The sequence below is a fragment of the Bacidia gigantensis genome (assembly GCF_019456465.1).
Source record: "Bacidia gigantensis strain McMullin 20006 chromosome Unknown contig_255, whole genome shotgun sequence".
In the NCBI taxonomy this organism is placed as follows: domain Eukaryota; kingdom Fungi; phylum Ascomycota; class Lecanoromycetes; order Lecanorales; family Ramalinaceae; genus Bacidia; species Bacidia gigantensis.
Window position 1 is genome coordinate 500,107 of NW_025408605.1, and position 15,816 is coordinate 515,922.

Sequence of the window (15,816 nt, forward strand, 5' to 3'; positions counted from 1 at the left end):
TTTCAGCACAGTAGATATCTGAATACTCGGCAGTAGAGGAGGATTCAATAGGTGATTGATGCATCTGCTCTGAACTATACTGACGAAGCAGCCAAAGGTTGAATTAGATTGCGAGATTGCGAAATCCACAGAAGCTGTCGTGATTCAATAGTTCTCTGGTACATGAAGTGCTTATGATTTGGAGGAAAAGGGGCTTAACGCCCAAATCACGGGTGGGACACCACCCTAGAACTAGGCTCCAGAAAGAATAACGCTAGGGTACGTGTCCGTCATCTTGGCAAGCGCGACTTATTCACAACAACACTTCCCCCAACCACCTCACTTCCCACAAGTCGCGCGAAATCTCTTTCCTGTTCAATATTTCTTTCGTGGTAACACTCCTTATTGCACGTCTGTTAATAGAAGCTGCGACCGTTATTGTGATCATGGCGCGCAAGGCTAAACAAGAGCTTGCCGTTGATGGTACTGCGAAGCTTGCAGCTAAAGCAAAGCCTGGCGATAAGCATGAAAAGCCCAATCTCAACATCGAAGAAGCCACGGTCGCCTCGCCTCGTGAGTCGCGCAAGCGTACTGGTGATTTCCATGACTTTGAAGAGGACGATGAGGACGGCAATGCTGCCAACTCCGCTAGCAAGTCCGCCACTGCGAAAACAACACAGCCTAAGAAAAAAGCGAAAACCACGTCATCTGCTGGTACCTCCAAACCCGCCAAGCAGAAGTCCGAAGCAAAGGAATCCAAGAAGCCGAAAGCCAAAGCCAAAGAGGCTGGCGCAACAGATCAGACCATTGGTGCGAGAGTGAAAGCTGAGACGGATAAACCTGCCAAGGCAAAGAAGGAGAAGAAAGGCAAAACCAACGACAAGGCTATAGTCATCGGTCCTTCCGGGGATACTGCCCAAGTAAACGGGCCTACCAACGACACGAATGCCGATGTGAAGGATAAGACTCCCAAATCTCAAGAAGAGACTTCCAAGCCGAAGAAGGAGCCGAAGCTTGCCAAAGAAAAGTCTGCCACAAAAAAGGCTAGCGACAAGCCGACCAAGACGAAGAAGGCAGATAAAAAAGGCACAGCTGAAATCACTCCAAATGCTGAATCAGGTTCGAAAGATGCCGCACCAGAAGTTGACGCGCCTGCTAGCAAGGCTAAGAAGCCTAGAAAGGATACGAAGGCTGTGGCTCCGGCAGAACCTGCAGATGATTCGGCTACTGCCATGGATCAGGAACCCTTTGAAAAATTGTTGGATACCGCTAAGGACAAGGAGGTGCAGAAAACTAAGACGCCAAAGACCAAGAAGGACGCGGAGAAGCCTAAGAAAGCATCAAAGGTGAAAGAAGACAAGACTGGAAAGAAGGAAGCGCTAGCGACGAAAAAAGACAATGCCAAAAAGACATCAGAAGCCGCAGAAACAGCCCCAACCAAATCTAAGTCAAAGAAGCGCAAGGCTTCAGCTACTGCGGACCCAGAGACTGTCAAATCAGATATCCTTGACCCTTTGGCGGAACACGCATCTTCAAGCAAGAAGCAGAAGAAGGACTCCCGTAAGTCTATTGGAGAGACTGTTGGTGAGCTGGTGAATACTGGCTTGGAAGCTGCCGCCCAAGGCGCAAACTCCCTCAAGGAATCATTCGGTGGGTTGACCGACGATGCCTTCGCTACCCTGACTGACAAAACCCCCGAGGTAACCTCAAACCTTGGTAAAGCAGGGGAAGCCGCTGCGAAGATTGCCGCAAAGGGAAAGGGCAAAAGCAAAGAGGCTGTGGACACTACGAAATCCGCCCTTTCCCCTCCCTCCCGTGACGGTGAGGACAATCTCGAAGATGATGTTGAGGCCGAAGAGTCCGACCTTGACGAACAGACTGCCGCCTTGATCAAAGGCTTTGAATCTGGCGACGACGAACCCGCTGGAGATAACGGCGCCATCAAGGGCGGCTATGAAGAAGGGCAAAAAATGGCCCGTATTCCTAAAACCAAGACAACCGAGAAAGCGCTAAAAGCCCTCAAGGACGCCGAAAATCCTGAACCAGGCGTCGCGTACATTGGTCGCATCCCCCATGGCTTTTACGAGAAGCAGATGCAAGCTTACTTCGGTCAATTCGGCACAATCACGAAGCTTCGTCTCTCGCGCTCCCGCAAGTCTGGCAAATCCAAGCATTACGCCTTCATTGAGTTCGAAAATATCGACGTTGCGAAGATTGTAGTTAACACCATGCAGAACTACCTCCTCTACGATCATATCCTAAAACTTGGGATCATTCCTAAAGAGAACCAGCATTGGGACATGTGGAAGGGGGCTAACAAACACTTCAAATCCGTGCCATGGAGTAAGATCGAAGGCAGGAAATTAGAAATGCCGCTTGGGAAAAGCCAATGGCAGAAGAAGAACGCTCGGGAGGAGAAAAAGAGGGAAAGTAAGGCAGAAAAATTAAAGGATGTGATGGAATACGAGTTTGAGGCGCCGAAATTGAGAGATCCAGAGGACGTGCTGAAGGCGAAGGCCCCATTAATTGGTGAGGGTCAGAAGGGAGAGGTCATTCAGCAAGAGCAGAGTGTGATTACGGCTGTTGAGGATGTGGCTGGAGGAAGTACGACTGTTGTAAGCGAAACGATTAAGACCAAGAAGGTGAAGAAGGACAAGAAAGAGAAGAGCAAGAAGCCTAAGGAAGATAAGAAAGAGAACGGAGAAAAGATGGAGTCGGTTGTGACTGGCGCGAAAAGGGCGTTAGAGGGCGCTGAGGAAGGTGTTGAGAAGGTGGCCCCAAAGGCGAAGAAAGCAAAGAAGGCAGCGAAGCAGGCAGATGACGCTTGAGCTATCACACCGAATGGCATTGCAAATCATCGATTATGTATAGCATGTGGTTTGTACAGCAGCATATGTATGAGCGAGGAGGTTTGCGGAGCTTGAATAGCATGCTAGGCGATCAGGAGTCAATGTCCATGTTATTGTGTAACGATAGATACAACACTAATGTGCATTTTGTACCCAACGCACCTTTCCTCCATGCAACGCTGATGCTTTCTAGCCTGATTTCGTCCCTCATAAGAGTATCCATGCTCTGTCCCGACCCGTGGCTCACAATTACTTTAAAGTGACCAATTCCTCTGCACTTGTGGGATGAATGGCAACACAATTATCAAAATCCTTCTTCGTCGCTCCCATCTTGACCGCCACCCCAAAACCCTGCAACATCTCACTACAGCCTTCTCCCAGAATATGCAGCCCCACCACTTTCTCCTCGTTACCCACACAAATCAGCTTGAAGCTACTCGGCGCCTTCTCCTCCTGCTTCTCCATCATCGCATAATACATCGCCGTGAAACTTGTCTCATACACTTTCACCTCATTCTCCCCATACTTCTCCTTCGCAGCTGGTTCGGTGAGGCCGATGCTGCCGACTTCGGGGTGAGCAAAGACGACGGAGGGGATGTTCGTATAGTCTAGATGATCATCTTTGTGCGCTTCACCCCCGAAGAGCCGGTTTGCGAGTTTCCGCCCCGCGGCAATGGCCACTGGTGTTAGTTCGATCTTGCCACAGACATCGCCTAGAGCGTAGATGTTGTCGATGCTGGTATTTTGGTAGTCGTCTGCCACGATGTGGCCCTTTGGATCAGTTTTGATGCCAATTTTGTCGAGGTGAAGATCTTCTACTTCGGGGGAGCGGCCGATCGCCCAGAGGAGGCAATCGATTTCTAGTACTCCGTCTTTGGTGGTGGTGTCGGAGTAATGGAGATTCAGGAAGCCAGGTTTTGATGGATGCTTCTCGACTTTTGATTGCGCTGAGTTGCGATGTATTATTATGCCCTGTCGTTCATATTCGGACATGATCTTTTCTTGGACTAAAGGGTCAAAGGTCCTGAGGAAGGAGTCGTGCCGGATGAAGAGGTGGGTCTCTGTTCCGAGGTGATGAAACATGCCTGCCATCTCGACAGCTATGTAGCCTGCACCTACAAGAGCGGCCTTTTTCGGCTGTTGTTCGAGCTCGAAAAAGCCGTCAGACGTGATACCCAGATCTGCGCCTGGTGTGTTTGGGATATTCGGATGCCCTCCAGTTGCAATCAAAATCTTCTTCGCGTGAATGGTCTGGTTGCCACCATCGTGCAATTGGACTTCGACCTCGTTCTTTGAGTGTAAGTAGGCGCGCCCATGTAGCCACTCAACGTGATCCTTCTCAAGATTCCGGTCGTATATGCCATTAAGTCGCTTCACGTAGTCAGCTCTCTTTTTCGTGAACGTTGGCCAGTCGAAGGGCGCTGTCTGTTTGATCGAGAATCCGTACGATTTGGCGTGATCAAGAGTCTCTGCTATGGCGGCAGCATTCCAGGTGACTTTCTTCGGGACACATCCTACGTTCACGCAAGTCCCGCCAAGTCTGTTGCTTTCGATAGCAATTGTCTTTGCTCCCCATTGCCCACTTGCTCGACGCGCCGAAGCCAAGCCACCACTACCTCCACCAATGACCAGGTAATCGCACTCTTTGGTAATTGGTGCCATCACCGGAGAAGACGAGGAGAAATGCCTTGAGATCGCCCCAGCCCGAATCTTGGCTCTCAAAGGGCTGCGGGACAGATTCAGATGAAAGGAACGTACGAGAGACAGCTTGATGGTAGTCTGGTGAAGATGTTTGTGGCAGAAGAGACGCTTGGCTTGGTGTTTACGATTCGTTGACGAAATCCTGACGTGATATTCGCGAATGCCCGTGCCCCTCGTGCCCTGCATGATATGGTCAACCTTAATTGCCCCCTCCCGCCCGAGAGTTGGTTCTAGATTTTAGGAGCAATGGAAACTTCCAGCTAGCCGCTTTTGGCGCTCAGTGTTCTGTTTTGCAGCGTTGCACTCACTTGACTTGCAATGGCCATCGTGGCTTTGCTTCCCGAGGGGAGAGGAGATGTCCTATGTCATTGTCTTGAAGGAAGGCTTGCGAGCTTGTAGCGCTGGTGCAAAGTTAGCTTGATGTCGCTACCTAAGCCGCTTGCATGACTTTGCTGTCAATATTTAGGCTGGCATTATGCGAGATAAGCCAACGAAGAGAACGGGGTAAGCAACAGTACAGAAATTGCCATGAGTATTTGTAACACCTTACATGCCTGTCCATGGTCGTTGTGATTTCGAGGTTCGTGCTTTTTTCATTCGTCTAGAGACAAGCAATTGCCCAATATTGGAGTAAATTCGAACGTCGTTTCTACCATATTAGCCAGATCAGCGCGTACTGAAATGGTCTTCTCCGTCATCTTCGAGGAAAAACACAACTCCGAGCATTGGTCAACCTACGTAGCAGGGGCAAAGATCCTCCGCCCAATTAGTGAAAGTATTCCTGGCCACATCGATCACATACTGTATCGCAGTCTCACTCGCGAAGGGTGGAATCTGTCGCTCTCCAGTTGGGCCAACGAGAAAGCACTTGTGCGCTGGAGGACGACCAAAGAACATTGCAAGTACCAAGATATGGGACGTAACAAGCTGCTGGTGGACTATCACCTAAGGGTAGGGTTGAATGTCCAAGACTCGCATGGAGCCGCGGCTGCAGGAAGTCTGGAGCAAACTGAGGTCGGCGATGCGACCATGATTTTGCTCCATGATATCGTCAAGTCGCCGGACTGGGTAAAGGAAAAGACGCCTGAAAATATCGCAAATTCACTAGGGTTGCGCCAACAGCAGTTAGGACTGGTACAGTGGGATGTATTTGACGAAGTACTGCAGCCGGGCCACGTGCTTTTGCTATCTTGTTGGAAAGATCAGAGCGCTACATTAGCCTTTGAAGGAGAATACAATTGGGAGAACGGTGTTCGACTTCGGACAGTGCAGATCGTGCGCGACTACGGCATGTTTGATAGGAGAGAGGCCCCCCAGTATTACCCTGATGTTGTAGGAAGGACTACTTTACATCATTGACCGTATGGAGTACTTGATGATGGAGGGCACACTAGTTCAGGAAGCGTCTTTCATTCATATTGACAAGGCTACAGGCGTAGCTACTACTATCGAGATCTTGTGAGATTCCGAAGGAATCCATCACCGACTACCTATCATGTTTGAAGTGTTGGACAGCCCGGCTTCTTCTAGTTTTGTTGGCTACATCATTGACTCCTCAAGACTGGACTTGCCCTCAGTCCCTGCTTCTTCTCAAATCTCCTGATTTGTTAGAAATTTATTATCGTTAGATCTAAAAATGTAGTCCTTTTCTTAACAAGATGTCGGATTCTGACAGAATTTTTTTCCATTTCAAGTACACACTGCTCTAAATCAAAATCTTGCTCGAAAGCAATGGATAAAAGAATTCTCTGTAGCCTACTTTCAGGCTTCTTACACGTCCCCCTCAGTACAAATCTGGTTGCTGCCCTTTATGCAACTGATCTCATCTACCAATTTCCAAACGGGACTTGGGTTGAGAATGTTGCAAGACGACCAGAAGGCTCCATCCACGCCACTAGCATCACCTCTCCTGACCTGCACCTCCTTCAATCATCATCAGCTAGGCCAGATCCTAAATTGATTCATACCAATGGCGGGAGTACTTCCCTTCTAGAGATTACCGAGACAACAGCGGATACCATTTTTGTTGTAGTATGTAACCGGATAACAGATCCCATACCAGTGAGTCCTGGCAGCAGTAGTATACGGCGTGTGAGCTTTCCCCAATATCACAGCAATGACGATTACGGACCTCATGTTAGCCTCCTCACACAATTGCCTACTGTGGGCTTCCCAAACGGCCTGGTCACTCTAGGTGGTGACCGGATTCTACTTGCCGACTCCACAAAGGCTCAGGTCTTGGCGATCGACACAGAGACTGGTGCTTTAGATGCAGCTATTGTGGATCCTCTCTTCTCCCCAGCCACGGAGGTCAGTAATGGTTTTGACGGCCTCAAAATCCACGGCAACACGCTGTATTTCGCCAACACCGCACAAAAATCCCTTGGAAGGGTCGACATCAAAGTGGAGACAGGCAGACAGCTGGGCCCAGCAGCGATAGTAGCACATAATCCGCCTCCCTCTATGCCTGATTATTTTGCCTTAAGTAGATCTGGTGACGCGGCGTTCCTTTGCAACGCCCCAAGCCACAGGATAGAACGTGTTGATTTAGAGAGCAGAAGTGTGGCAATCGTCAACAGCACAGAGATCGCACAGCCCACTGCTGCTACCTTTGGGCGTAATGAGAAGGAAAATATTCTATTTGTTACTACGGCTGGAGGATTGCTTTTTCCGGTGAACGGGGATGAGATTGTGGGAGGGCAGGTGATTGCCGTCAACTTGGGGAAAGAAGGAACATGAGTCCTCCATCCAGCCAGTGAATGGCATCTTGGGAGAGATTCTCCGTGTGAATTGGGACTTCTGAGTATATGAAAGACAACCGAAAGGTGTATTGAAAGCTCGACCTCGTATATCAAGACGTATTTGCTAGGACCAAAACCAAATGCAAACCAAGATCCAAAGACCAGTTCCCTTGATAAAGGACCTGCAGAAACTTTGAACACTCATAAGGGTCACAAGAAATTCTCTTGAGTGCGTCAATTGCTCGACTTACATTATACTAGGCAAGAGTCATTGCAGGCTACGTTCCACGATCTCTGTGCCAAATGTGCATGATTTGGACTACATGTAAAGGGAAAATGGGGCTTTTTTCTTTAAAGGTGAAATATTCAGAGAGGGCAAACAGGCTTGTAGTGTGCTTTGAATACTCTGCACCAACAATTCAGATTCGCGTAATTCATGTCAATGGAAAGGGGGAAACAGGGGTTTCCCCGGTACGTACCCCTATTTTCGACGCCAAGCCTCACCGTCATCGCGTGTTCTGTTTTCGCGTTGGCCTCAGTCTTCTCCACCAAAGAGCGTCAAAGTATGGCCATGAATGGCCATAAATCTCACATGGTTGTCCCATCTCCGTGCCAAAGATCTCAAAGCTCTCGCAACCGCTATCGGCGTCAGCAGCTCAGGCACGAAACCGATTCTCACAAATTCGCTCCAAGCCAATTTACCCTTCAGCGTCTTCGCTCGTCAGTCCGGGAACGGCAATGGAGTTGCCAGGGATGACGCTTCACCAAAGGGCAAGAACAAGGAAATTCAGGAGATCAGTAGTATCTTGAGTATTGATATGGGTATCAAGAACCTCGCCTACTGCCGCATCCTACCTGCTCAAAAGCCAATCATCACAGAATGGGAGCGTCTTAATGTTCTGAAAAACAATGACAGCGGAGCTACGCATACAGACGTGGAGACAGGCACGAAAGATGCCTACGACCCGCTTCTGTACGCATCCCATGCTACCGCTTGGGTTTCGGCCTTAATCGAGCGAGATCCGTCCGCGCTTGTCCTCATTGAAAGACAGCGATTCCGCTCGGGGGGTGGCTTTGCGGTGCAGGAATGGACGTTGAAAGTCAATATGTTTGAAGCGATGTTATATGCGGTTTTGGAAACCTTGAAACGGGAAGGGAAGTGGAAAGGCAGCGTGCAGGGTATTAGTCCTGCCAGGGTGGCTGGGTTTTGGCTATGTGAAGGGGAAGAAGAAGCGAGTAGAGGAAGAAGGAAGCACAAGGGGATGGAAGAAAAAAGCAGAGGGAACAAGACTGGAAAGAATAAGAAAAGTGGGATGACGGCAATAGTGAGAGAGTGGTTTCAGGAGGGCAAAAGCGTTTTGAAGGTAGAGGGAAAGGCTATCAAGACCAAGGGCCACTTCTTTGGGAAACTTGAACAGGGGAAGACGAGAGAGAAGCTGACGAAGATTGATGATCTTGCCGACTGTCTCTTGCAAGGCATGGCGTGTTTGAAGTGGGAAGAAAATCGCCAATTGATTTGCAGGACTGGTATGGAAGCTCTCGAAAAAGTTTCTGGGCACAGACGAGCGTAAAAACATTTCTTTCATAAACGGGCCTCTTTGCCCGTCCAAACTATTCTATGTTCCTTTCGGCGCAGTCGCAGCTCGCAATCCCCCTTGAGAATGTCCTGCAGCACATCCTGAGCTCGTGAAAGATCATGAAAGTCGCCTTTCCATCGTCGTCGTAGCTCCTCCCAAATGTGTAGAGTCGCTTCTTGACCAAAGCATTTCTCAAACGCTCGCACAGCCCAGATGATCATTCCACCGTCAATTACCACGTTTTCGAGCCTTTGATCCAGGGCGGTAAGTAAAGCATTCCAGACGCTCTCCAAACGCGACTTTGTCCATGCAGAATATCGTATGCCGCCATGATTGCAGAATCCTTTGAATATCTTGACGAAGATACGGCCTTGAAGGGGAACGTCCAATCGCTCCATCTCTGCTAGTAAGAGAGCGATGCGCCGAAGCTCTCCCGTTTTGAAGACATGGTGATCAATGAAGATGGAAAAAGTTTGCGGGCTGGGTGCGAGGAACTGCTCCTCTTGCACTTTCCGGAGTTCTTCAGGGTCCTTTTTATGCTTCCGAGCGGCTAATTCGAGCACACGACCAGCGTCTCGTGGTTCCCTCCAGTCGAGATACGGGATACGACGACCGGTGTGCCGCTCTAAGGTTCGCTTCATACCCTCATAAACATGTTCTGCGGCAGCCAACTCGCCAGCTCTGCACAAAGATACGATCACGCAATTCATGACAACAGTGTCAACGATCTCACCCGCCTCAACGAGCTCACGGTAAGCTTTTCTTACTCCATCGCCGTCGCCTTTGACTCCGTGGTAATAGATGATCGCTGTGCGGCAATAACGACTGATAGGAATTTCTCTTGCGGCCATTTCCTTAAGAATCATCTCGGCGAGCACGAACTTTTCGGCTCTCGTCGCTGCAGAGAATAATATATTGAACGTGACACAGCCAGACTTGACGCCAGCCTGCTGCTCCATCTCTTTCCATTTGACCAGAGCTGACTCTACACCTGATCCATCAATGCGTCCAAAAGTATGCGCAGCGAATGCGATGCCCGTATTCCATTCACTTTCTTTCAAGGGAAGATTGCATATTTTCATGTCATCCATTACAGACATATAGCGAAACATTGATTCTCTGTCTTTCTTTTCAATAATAGACAGGCGTGTTAGTAGTAAGCGTTGAAGTCCATCTGTCAGATATTCAATTCCTGGTGAGGGGAGAGACGAGTAGGCTTCCCAAGCTTCACGATGTGTGCAGTCGGGATGCCTCAACTTTGAGGCCGCTTGGTCTATTGAAGCTTTGATAGCTGGCGGCAGACACAGATCTTTGGTTATAGATATCCCTCTCTGGGGCCTCGATGGAAGAGATGGGGGAGTAGAGATACGTCGAACGATATCTCGTGGCTTTGGTTTTTCAAAGGCGCTTTGAGCATCTGCGTAGAAATCGACCATGCGTAAACATTCATCACGCGTCAAAGGCGTGCGATATGGGCGAGGCCTAGGAGGCGCAGAGGCCTCATGAAGGTGCCGGATTTGTTGGCATTGGTCAAATCTTTTCTTCTGGAACGTGATAGCCTTTCCTTGCGTGATACCGATCCTAGCATTTCCAGAGCTAGCTACATCCGCACATTGATGGCATTGTCCAGCTTTAGCCAAAGCTTTGAAGAAAACACCGTCAACCTGATCTAGATTTGGGGCCTGAGAAGCAGATGCAGTATTTGATGGCTGGGTGGGGGCCTGTGCCTTGGACGTGCTGTTATGAGATGTTCTGTACGGGTGTTTTCTGTACGCAGCCTTGATGGGCTGCTCTTTGAGGAGACCGCTCCAGCTAAGCAGCAATGGCTGACTGAGAGTAAATAGTAACAACGTCGAAGCTCTTCCAAATGACCTTCTAGGTCTGTCGCGAGGCGACTTTTGCACTATGTTACTCTTAAAGTCCATTGGCCATTGCTCATGGCTGAAAAGCGGGTAGTCTGAGGCTCGAAGAGAACTTGCTGCAGCTTTATAGAGCAAGGTAAGGGTCAATTGGCAATGGCACGCTGACGAGGCGCTTGGGTATTAATTGAGAGTGTCCCAGTAGAAGTCTATCAATGGAATAATAAGCCTTTGACTAGCCCTGACGCTAAGCCTTCTCTCGCATAGTCATCTAGAAAGAAGTCTAAAGCATTGATTCTAATAACTTGAATCAAACCCTTTCATGAATGGGTCGTTACGACTTTCGTCCATTGCGTGTGCATCAAACAGCTACACAACAGTTTCAAGCGCAGAAAACCCGCCATTTGCCTCCATGGCACGGCGTGATTGGTGCTGTTCCCCCTACCCAAATCCTCGTTCGTGGCCAACCTGTACCTCATCAACGACGAAAAAAGGGTCAAACGAAGAAATCTAGTAAGCTGTTCCAGCCGCAGAAGATCACGTACGAAGAGGACGAGTATCGAGCGGACTTTTTCACAGATCATCCATGGGAGCTGGCCAGACCCAGGATGATTCTGGAAAATGATGGGAAAGACTCGCAGAAGACGGACTGGAGACAGATTCGCCGGCCGGAAATACCGCTGAGTGGAGAAAGGTGAGGATTTCTTTGATGTGGCTGCGGAAGACTAAAATTTGATCGAAATAGTGTGGTTCAACGACAGATGTGGCTCCAGCATGATAAGCCCGAGATGAGCAAGTCTGAAACGTATGACCAAGCAAGAAAAGAATTCTATGAGCTACGGTTACTGGAGGATACCGAGCGGAGAGTCGCCCGGGAGGAGGCTCTTATGATGGGGGCACAATTTGGTCTGTCACCCATGGAGGTGGGAATGAAATTAGAGGATGATGAGTATGAGAGATGGAAAGTCTGGGCACAGCAGCAAACAGAGTTGGACCAGCAGAGGAATGCTGCTATGTTTGTCGGGACTGAAACAGCAGACATGGCAGATGCATCAAGGGAGGAAGGGTCCGCAGCATTAGAAGAGGTCTCTGATGCAATTCCTGTGCAAGGTCAAAATGCAGAAGGCGGAGCCATGTTTATACAGTAGTATCAGCCATCCAGCGATAAAAAGGCAAGCATTCAACTAGATGTGCTATGGATTTGGCATCTTTATCATAGAAATTTCCAATGCTTCGAGACTGATCATTCGCTTGTACACGAAACAAGACAGCTGTGATTTAAGTATCCCGTATGCTAAGGTTCTACCTATTGTACGGGGAAGAAAATGAGGTTGGGAAATTATATCTATCGACCTGCCCCTTGTGCCCTAGAGGCGGAAGCCCCCGCGGCTTAGAACTAGGCGCTGCCAAGTGCTGCAAGGCACTCACAGCTAAGGTAATAGCGTTCAGGATCGGCTGACGGCAATACCGAACATTCAATCATCCCTTCGTAGACCACATATATCACGCGACCTCACCAATGAAGACGTGACCAAATGGGTCGTTCGCGAGAGGTTGTGAGAATTCGAGGCTCTGAATTCAAGGAGCTGCCTCCTTCGCGACTCAAAAGACCAACCTCCTTTCCAACAGTCAGAATTCCAGTCCACGAAGAAAGGAGTGAACAAACTTAATATGACGGTGGCTGATGGCCACACAAGGTCCCGACAAAACAGCCATTCTGCATCTGCCACTGACGCTCTTGATGGCTATCTAAGGATGCATGAGCACAATAATCCTAGGTATGTATTTGACAGCGGTCTCTGGTCTCTACGCATCTCATGGTCCGACAGTATCTACACCTCTGACTATGATCAAAGCAATGCTTCTGATTATAACACACTCTCTAGCCGATACGAAGTCGGTGCACGGAAGCCTTTGACCACCCGTGAATGTATAGAGGCATTTGAAGATGAGTTGGAGAAGATAAAACAAGCCGAAAGGCAACTGCTAGCGGGCAGCGGCTTTTCAGGCGATGGTACCCGGCTTCCCAAGCTCTCCTTACCTATGAGCAAGAGAAATTTGGCTTCAATACCAAGTGAAGTTATCTCTATGATTCGAGACGATGTCGCGAGGTAAGTCTAATTTGTTACGGATGATGCAGCTCTTCTGACAGTGAGTCTTAAGATTGAATGTTTCTCACAACCAGCTGAACTTCATATTTCCTGAGTTCGCAACTTGTTCTGCTCTCAAGTATCTGAATTTGCGAGACAACAGATTTCAAGAGATTCCCCAGGCCGTGGGTTGACCCTTTGGATAGTATGCAAAAGACTGACAGATTTCAAGATTCTTAGCCTCGGCCAACTTGAGATCCTCGATGTAAGTCACAACCATATCAGGATCATTCCAGACGAGATCAGCAATCTGAAAGTCCTACGAGTCTTTTCTATTCGCCATAATGCTATTGAGGATCTCCCTCCGAGTCTCGGTAAGATTAAAAGCCTTCGAATGCTGAAGGTAGATGGGAACAACTGGAAAGAAGAATTGGTGGGAGGGGTAGAAAAGATCACACAAGCCTCTGGTTCCCCAATGCCGGCAAATTCTGCCGAAGAGGAGACATTCATAACGTCTTGTTTCTTGCAATACCTTCGAGAAAAGCAGACTGAAGTGGAGCAATTGAAGTTTGTCTTGCTTTGAACAATCTTCACACGCAAATCTAAAATGACATAGTGATGGCCCTCTTGAAACCCCTAAAGCTCTATCACGCTTCCCCGTCAATCCTAATGACGCGGGGTACCTCACCAACGGATTAGACCCAGCTTCGGGGCCTCGCTCGCCTGGTTACTCAAACCCCTCTATTAGGTCACACAGCCGTGGCGCATCAAGTCAACATGTCACCCCGCAGAACGGTGCGCTGCGAAGGCCAGGTCTTGCACCGCTCACTTTGAGCAACGAGAGAAACAGGAGTAACAGCGAGAGTGTCCTGCAAGCCACATACACCAGGACGAAGCGAATGGGTATGGTTCCGAAAAAGCGGACCGAGTTACAAGTACTAGATGAAAATCGCGCGCAACGAAACAGCTATCATCTACGAGGTCAAAGCCATAGTTCAGCCTTGCGAAATGTGTTACGACCGGGCGATAACAGTCCAAATAGTGATGCAAACCGCAACAGCGGCCAGAATGGGATATTTATAAGACGACTATCTAGTGTGCCAGAGCAGAAACAGCACATGCAGGAACATGATGGTCTTATTCAATGTGCAAAGGGAGTGCTATATTCATTACATCTGGTGCAACCGCACCTTTCGCCATTGGTGGCGGTTGCCAAAGAATCAAATTCGAAACGAACCTCTTTGGAACGGACCCAACATCAGGCTTCAGTCCATCTTGAGGACCTTGATCATTCGCTGCATGACTTTGCAGGCGCTACGGGCAAGGGCAGAAAGGCAAAGCAATCTGCTCGGAAAAAGGTTTGCCAGGCTATTCACGCTTCATTAAGCATATACGGTCAAATCGCAGGCATTCTCTTGAAGAGCATTAATCAGCTGATTGTGGATTGTGATCCGCGGTACGTTCGTACGCTCATGTTGCTCCTATATGGGAGCACAAATGAGAAACGCAACGCCCGTCGCACACTCCCACCTAAGCAGAGTGTGACTCAAGATACACTTAAGAGCATTCCTCCTTCGAGACAGCCTTCAGAACCTAGATCTGTCAACAGAGAAGACGCCCTTACGCCGACCCAAAATCACCCCAGACCTGGATCGCGCCTACGGAATGGAAGTGTGACTAAACAAACGCTTAATCAGACAAATATTGCATCTGTTCTCAATCCTCAGAGACATCCACTACCATCCTCGACAGCATCAAGCCGGGCAAGCAGTCGATCAGCTAGTCGAACTGGGCACTATTTTCCACCGTCATCCGCAAGTTCAATTATAGGTACGCCAAGGTCCGGAGAATCCTTTGGCGGTGCTCTCCCAGTCCCTCGTTCGCGTCAAGGTAGTGTCTCCTTACATTCGGAACGATCACAGCAATTGCAGCCGGAGAACGACATGTTTGAGAAAATCTTTCTTCACTTACAAACCGCCGTTGGACAAAGTCTGGACGCGATCGCGTTCATTGAGCCTCGTGTACTAGACAATCTCAATGCGTCGCGAAAACAGTATTCACCCATCAATATCCAAAAACTGTGGGAGCGAATCTCGAGCTATACTCAACTTTGTGGAGGCCTGAGCGAAAGTTTGAACGGTCGCCTTCAACAAGTCAAAGTAAACGACCCTGACGCTCGCAACGCCCCAGGCTTCTGGAGACTCACTGCACGATTTGTACATGCATATAGCGATCTTGCAGCGTCACTTAAAGAGGCACGAAGATTCAATCAGATGGACCCTGAGTTACGTCATCGTCTTCGTCCTGTTCATACGCATTTGACTCTAGCTTGGAAGATTATCGAACGATCTCCGTGGCAGAAATTCACAGGGGAAAATCTGCCGCCTTCACAGGTCCAATCCCGAGCACCAACGCCCGTACAGACCGCATTTCCTACCAACCAGCCCCAGGTCTATCATCCGCCAGTGCCATACCCTTCAATGGCGACTCATCAGCACTACCAGCATCGGCGCCCCAATGGATCTCATGAGTCTGGAACAGAATCCGTCTCGAGTCCACAAAATGGCAGTGTGCCTGCCACGCCATTGTCTGCCGCTCTAGGGACGGCGGCTCAGGCCACGATACCGAAGACACCAGCCAGCTCAACCGGAAGGCTGGACATGGCTTTTGAGGGCAACTTTTTCCAGCGGGCGGATACCTTGCTGCTGAACGGTCAGCAGACCATGTTGAGAAGACCTAGTGGGGCTCCATGACGACGCATGGCCACCTCATATCTGCCTAAACTAATTTTCCGTCCAAGCATAGCGAAAGGGCATAGCGGGGGGTTTACGGTTCACGATTGTGTAACAATACTCACTTTTTACGTTTTCACATGAATGATGGCTTGATGCGGGCACGTCAGGACATGTATACTCAGAACGCAAAGACGTAGGATGAGGCGGTAGAGAGTGAAATTATAATAGCCACGAAGCAAAAGGCGAACGTTATACTGGCAAATACTTCCGAGCCTCCCCCGCTGT

At 49.1% G+C, this 15,816-nt stretch overlaps 7 protein-coding genes across 7 annotated transcripts; 5 read left to right on the forward strand and 2 right to left on the reverse strand.

Annotated features, from left to right (window-relative positions):
* Positions 1–425: 425 nt before the first annotated feature.
* KY384_006897 (uncharacterized protein) lies at positions 426–2,807 on the forward strand (the record flags this gene model as incomplete). The annotated part of the gene is made up of 1 exon (XM_044815390.1): positions 426–2,807. The coding sequence occupies one exon, from the start codon at positions 426–428 to the stop codon at positions 2,805–2,807; it is 2,382 nt and encodes a 793-aa protein (XP_044667264.1).
* A 270-nt stretch (positions 2,808–3,077) lies between these two features.
* Positions 3,078–4,490, reverse strand: GTR1 (GTP-binding protein gtr1; the record flags this gene model as incomplete). The annotated part of the gene is made up of 1 exon (XM_044815391.1): positions 3,078–4,490. The coding sequence occupies one exon, from the start codon at positions 4,488–4,490 to the stop codon at positions 3,078–3,080; it is 1,413 nt and encodes a 470-aa protein (XP_044667265.1).
* Positions 4,491–5,210: 720 nt separating this feature from the next.
* Positions 5,211–5,888, forward strand: KY384_006899 (uncharacterized protein; the record flags this gene model as incomplete). Its single annotated transcript, XM_044815392.1, has 1 exon — positions 5,211–5,888. The coding sequence occupies one exon, from the start codon at positions 5,211–5,213 to the stop codon at positions 5,886–5,888; it is 678 nt and encodes a 225-aa protein (XP_044667266.1).
* A 372-nt stretch (positions 5,889–6,260) lies between these two features.
* Positions 6,261–7,268, forward strand: KY384_006900 (uncharacterized protein; the record flags this gene model as incomplete). The annotated part of the gene is made up of 1 exon (XM_044815393.1): positions 6,261–7,268. One exon carries the CDS (start codon positions 6,261–6,263, stop codon positions 7,266–7,268), a length of 1,008 nt encoding a protein of 335 aa, XP_044667267.1.
* Positions 7,269–7,845: 577 nt separating this feature from the next.
* KY384_006901 (uncharacterized protein) lies at positions 7,846–8,841 on the forward strand (the record flags this gene model as incomplete). The annotated part of the gene is made up of 1 exon (XM_044815394.1): positions 7,846–8,841. One exon carries the CDS (start codon positions 7,846–7,848, stop codon positions 8,839–8,841), a length of 996 nt encoding a protein of 331 aa, XP_044667268.1.
* An 11-nt stretch (positions 8,842–8,852) lies between these two features.
* KY384_006902 (uncharacterized protein) lies at positions 8,853–10,772 on the reverse strand (the record flags this gene model as incomplete). The annotated part of the gene is made up of 1 exon (XM_044815395.1): positions 8,853–10,772. The coding sequence occupies one exon, from the start codon at positions 10,770–10,772 to the stop codon at positions 8,853–8,855; it is 1,920 nt and encodes a 639-aa protein (XP_044667269.1).
* Positions 10,773–11,032: 260 nt separating this feature from the next.
* KY384_006903 (uncharacterized protein) lies at positions 11,033–15,549 on the forward strand (the record flags this gene model as incomplete). The annotated part of the gene is made up of 6 exons (XM_044815396.1): positions 11,033–11,400; positions 11,452–11,850; positions 12,593–12,817; positions 12,870–12,981; positions 13,029–13,363; positions 13,413–15,549. 6 exons carry the CDS (start codon positions 11,033–11,035, stop codon positions 15,547–15,549), a joined length of 3,576 nt encoding a protein of 1,191 aa, XP_044667270.1.
* Positions 15,550–15,816: the final 267 nt, after the last annotated feature.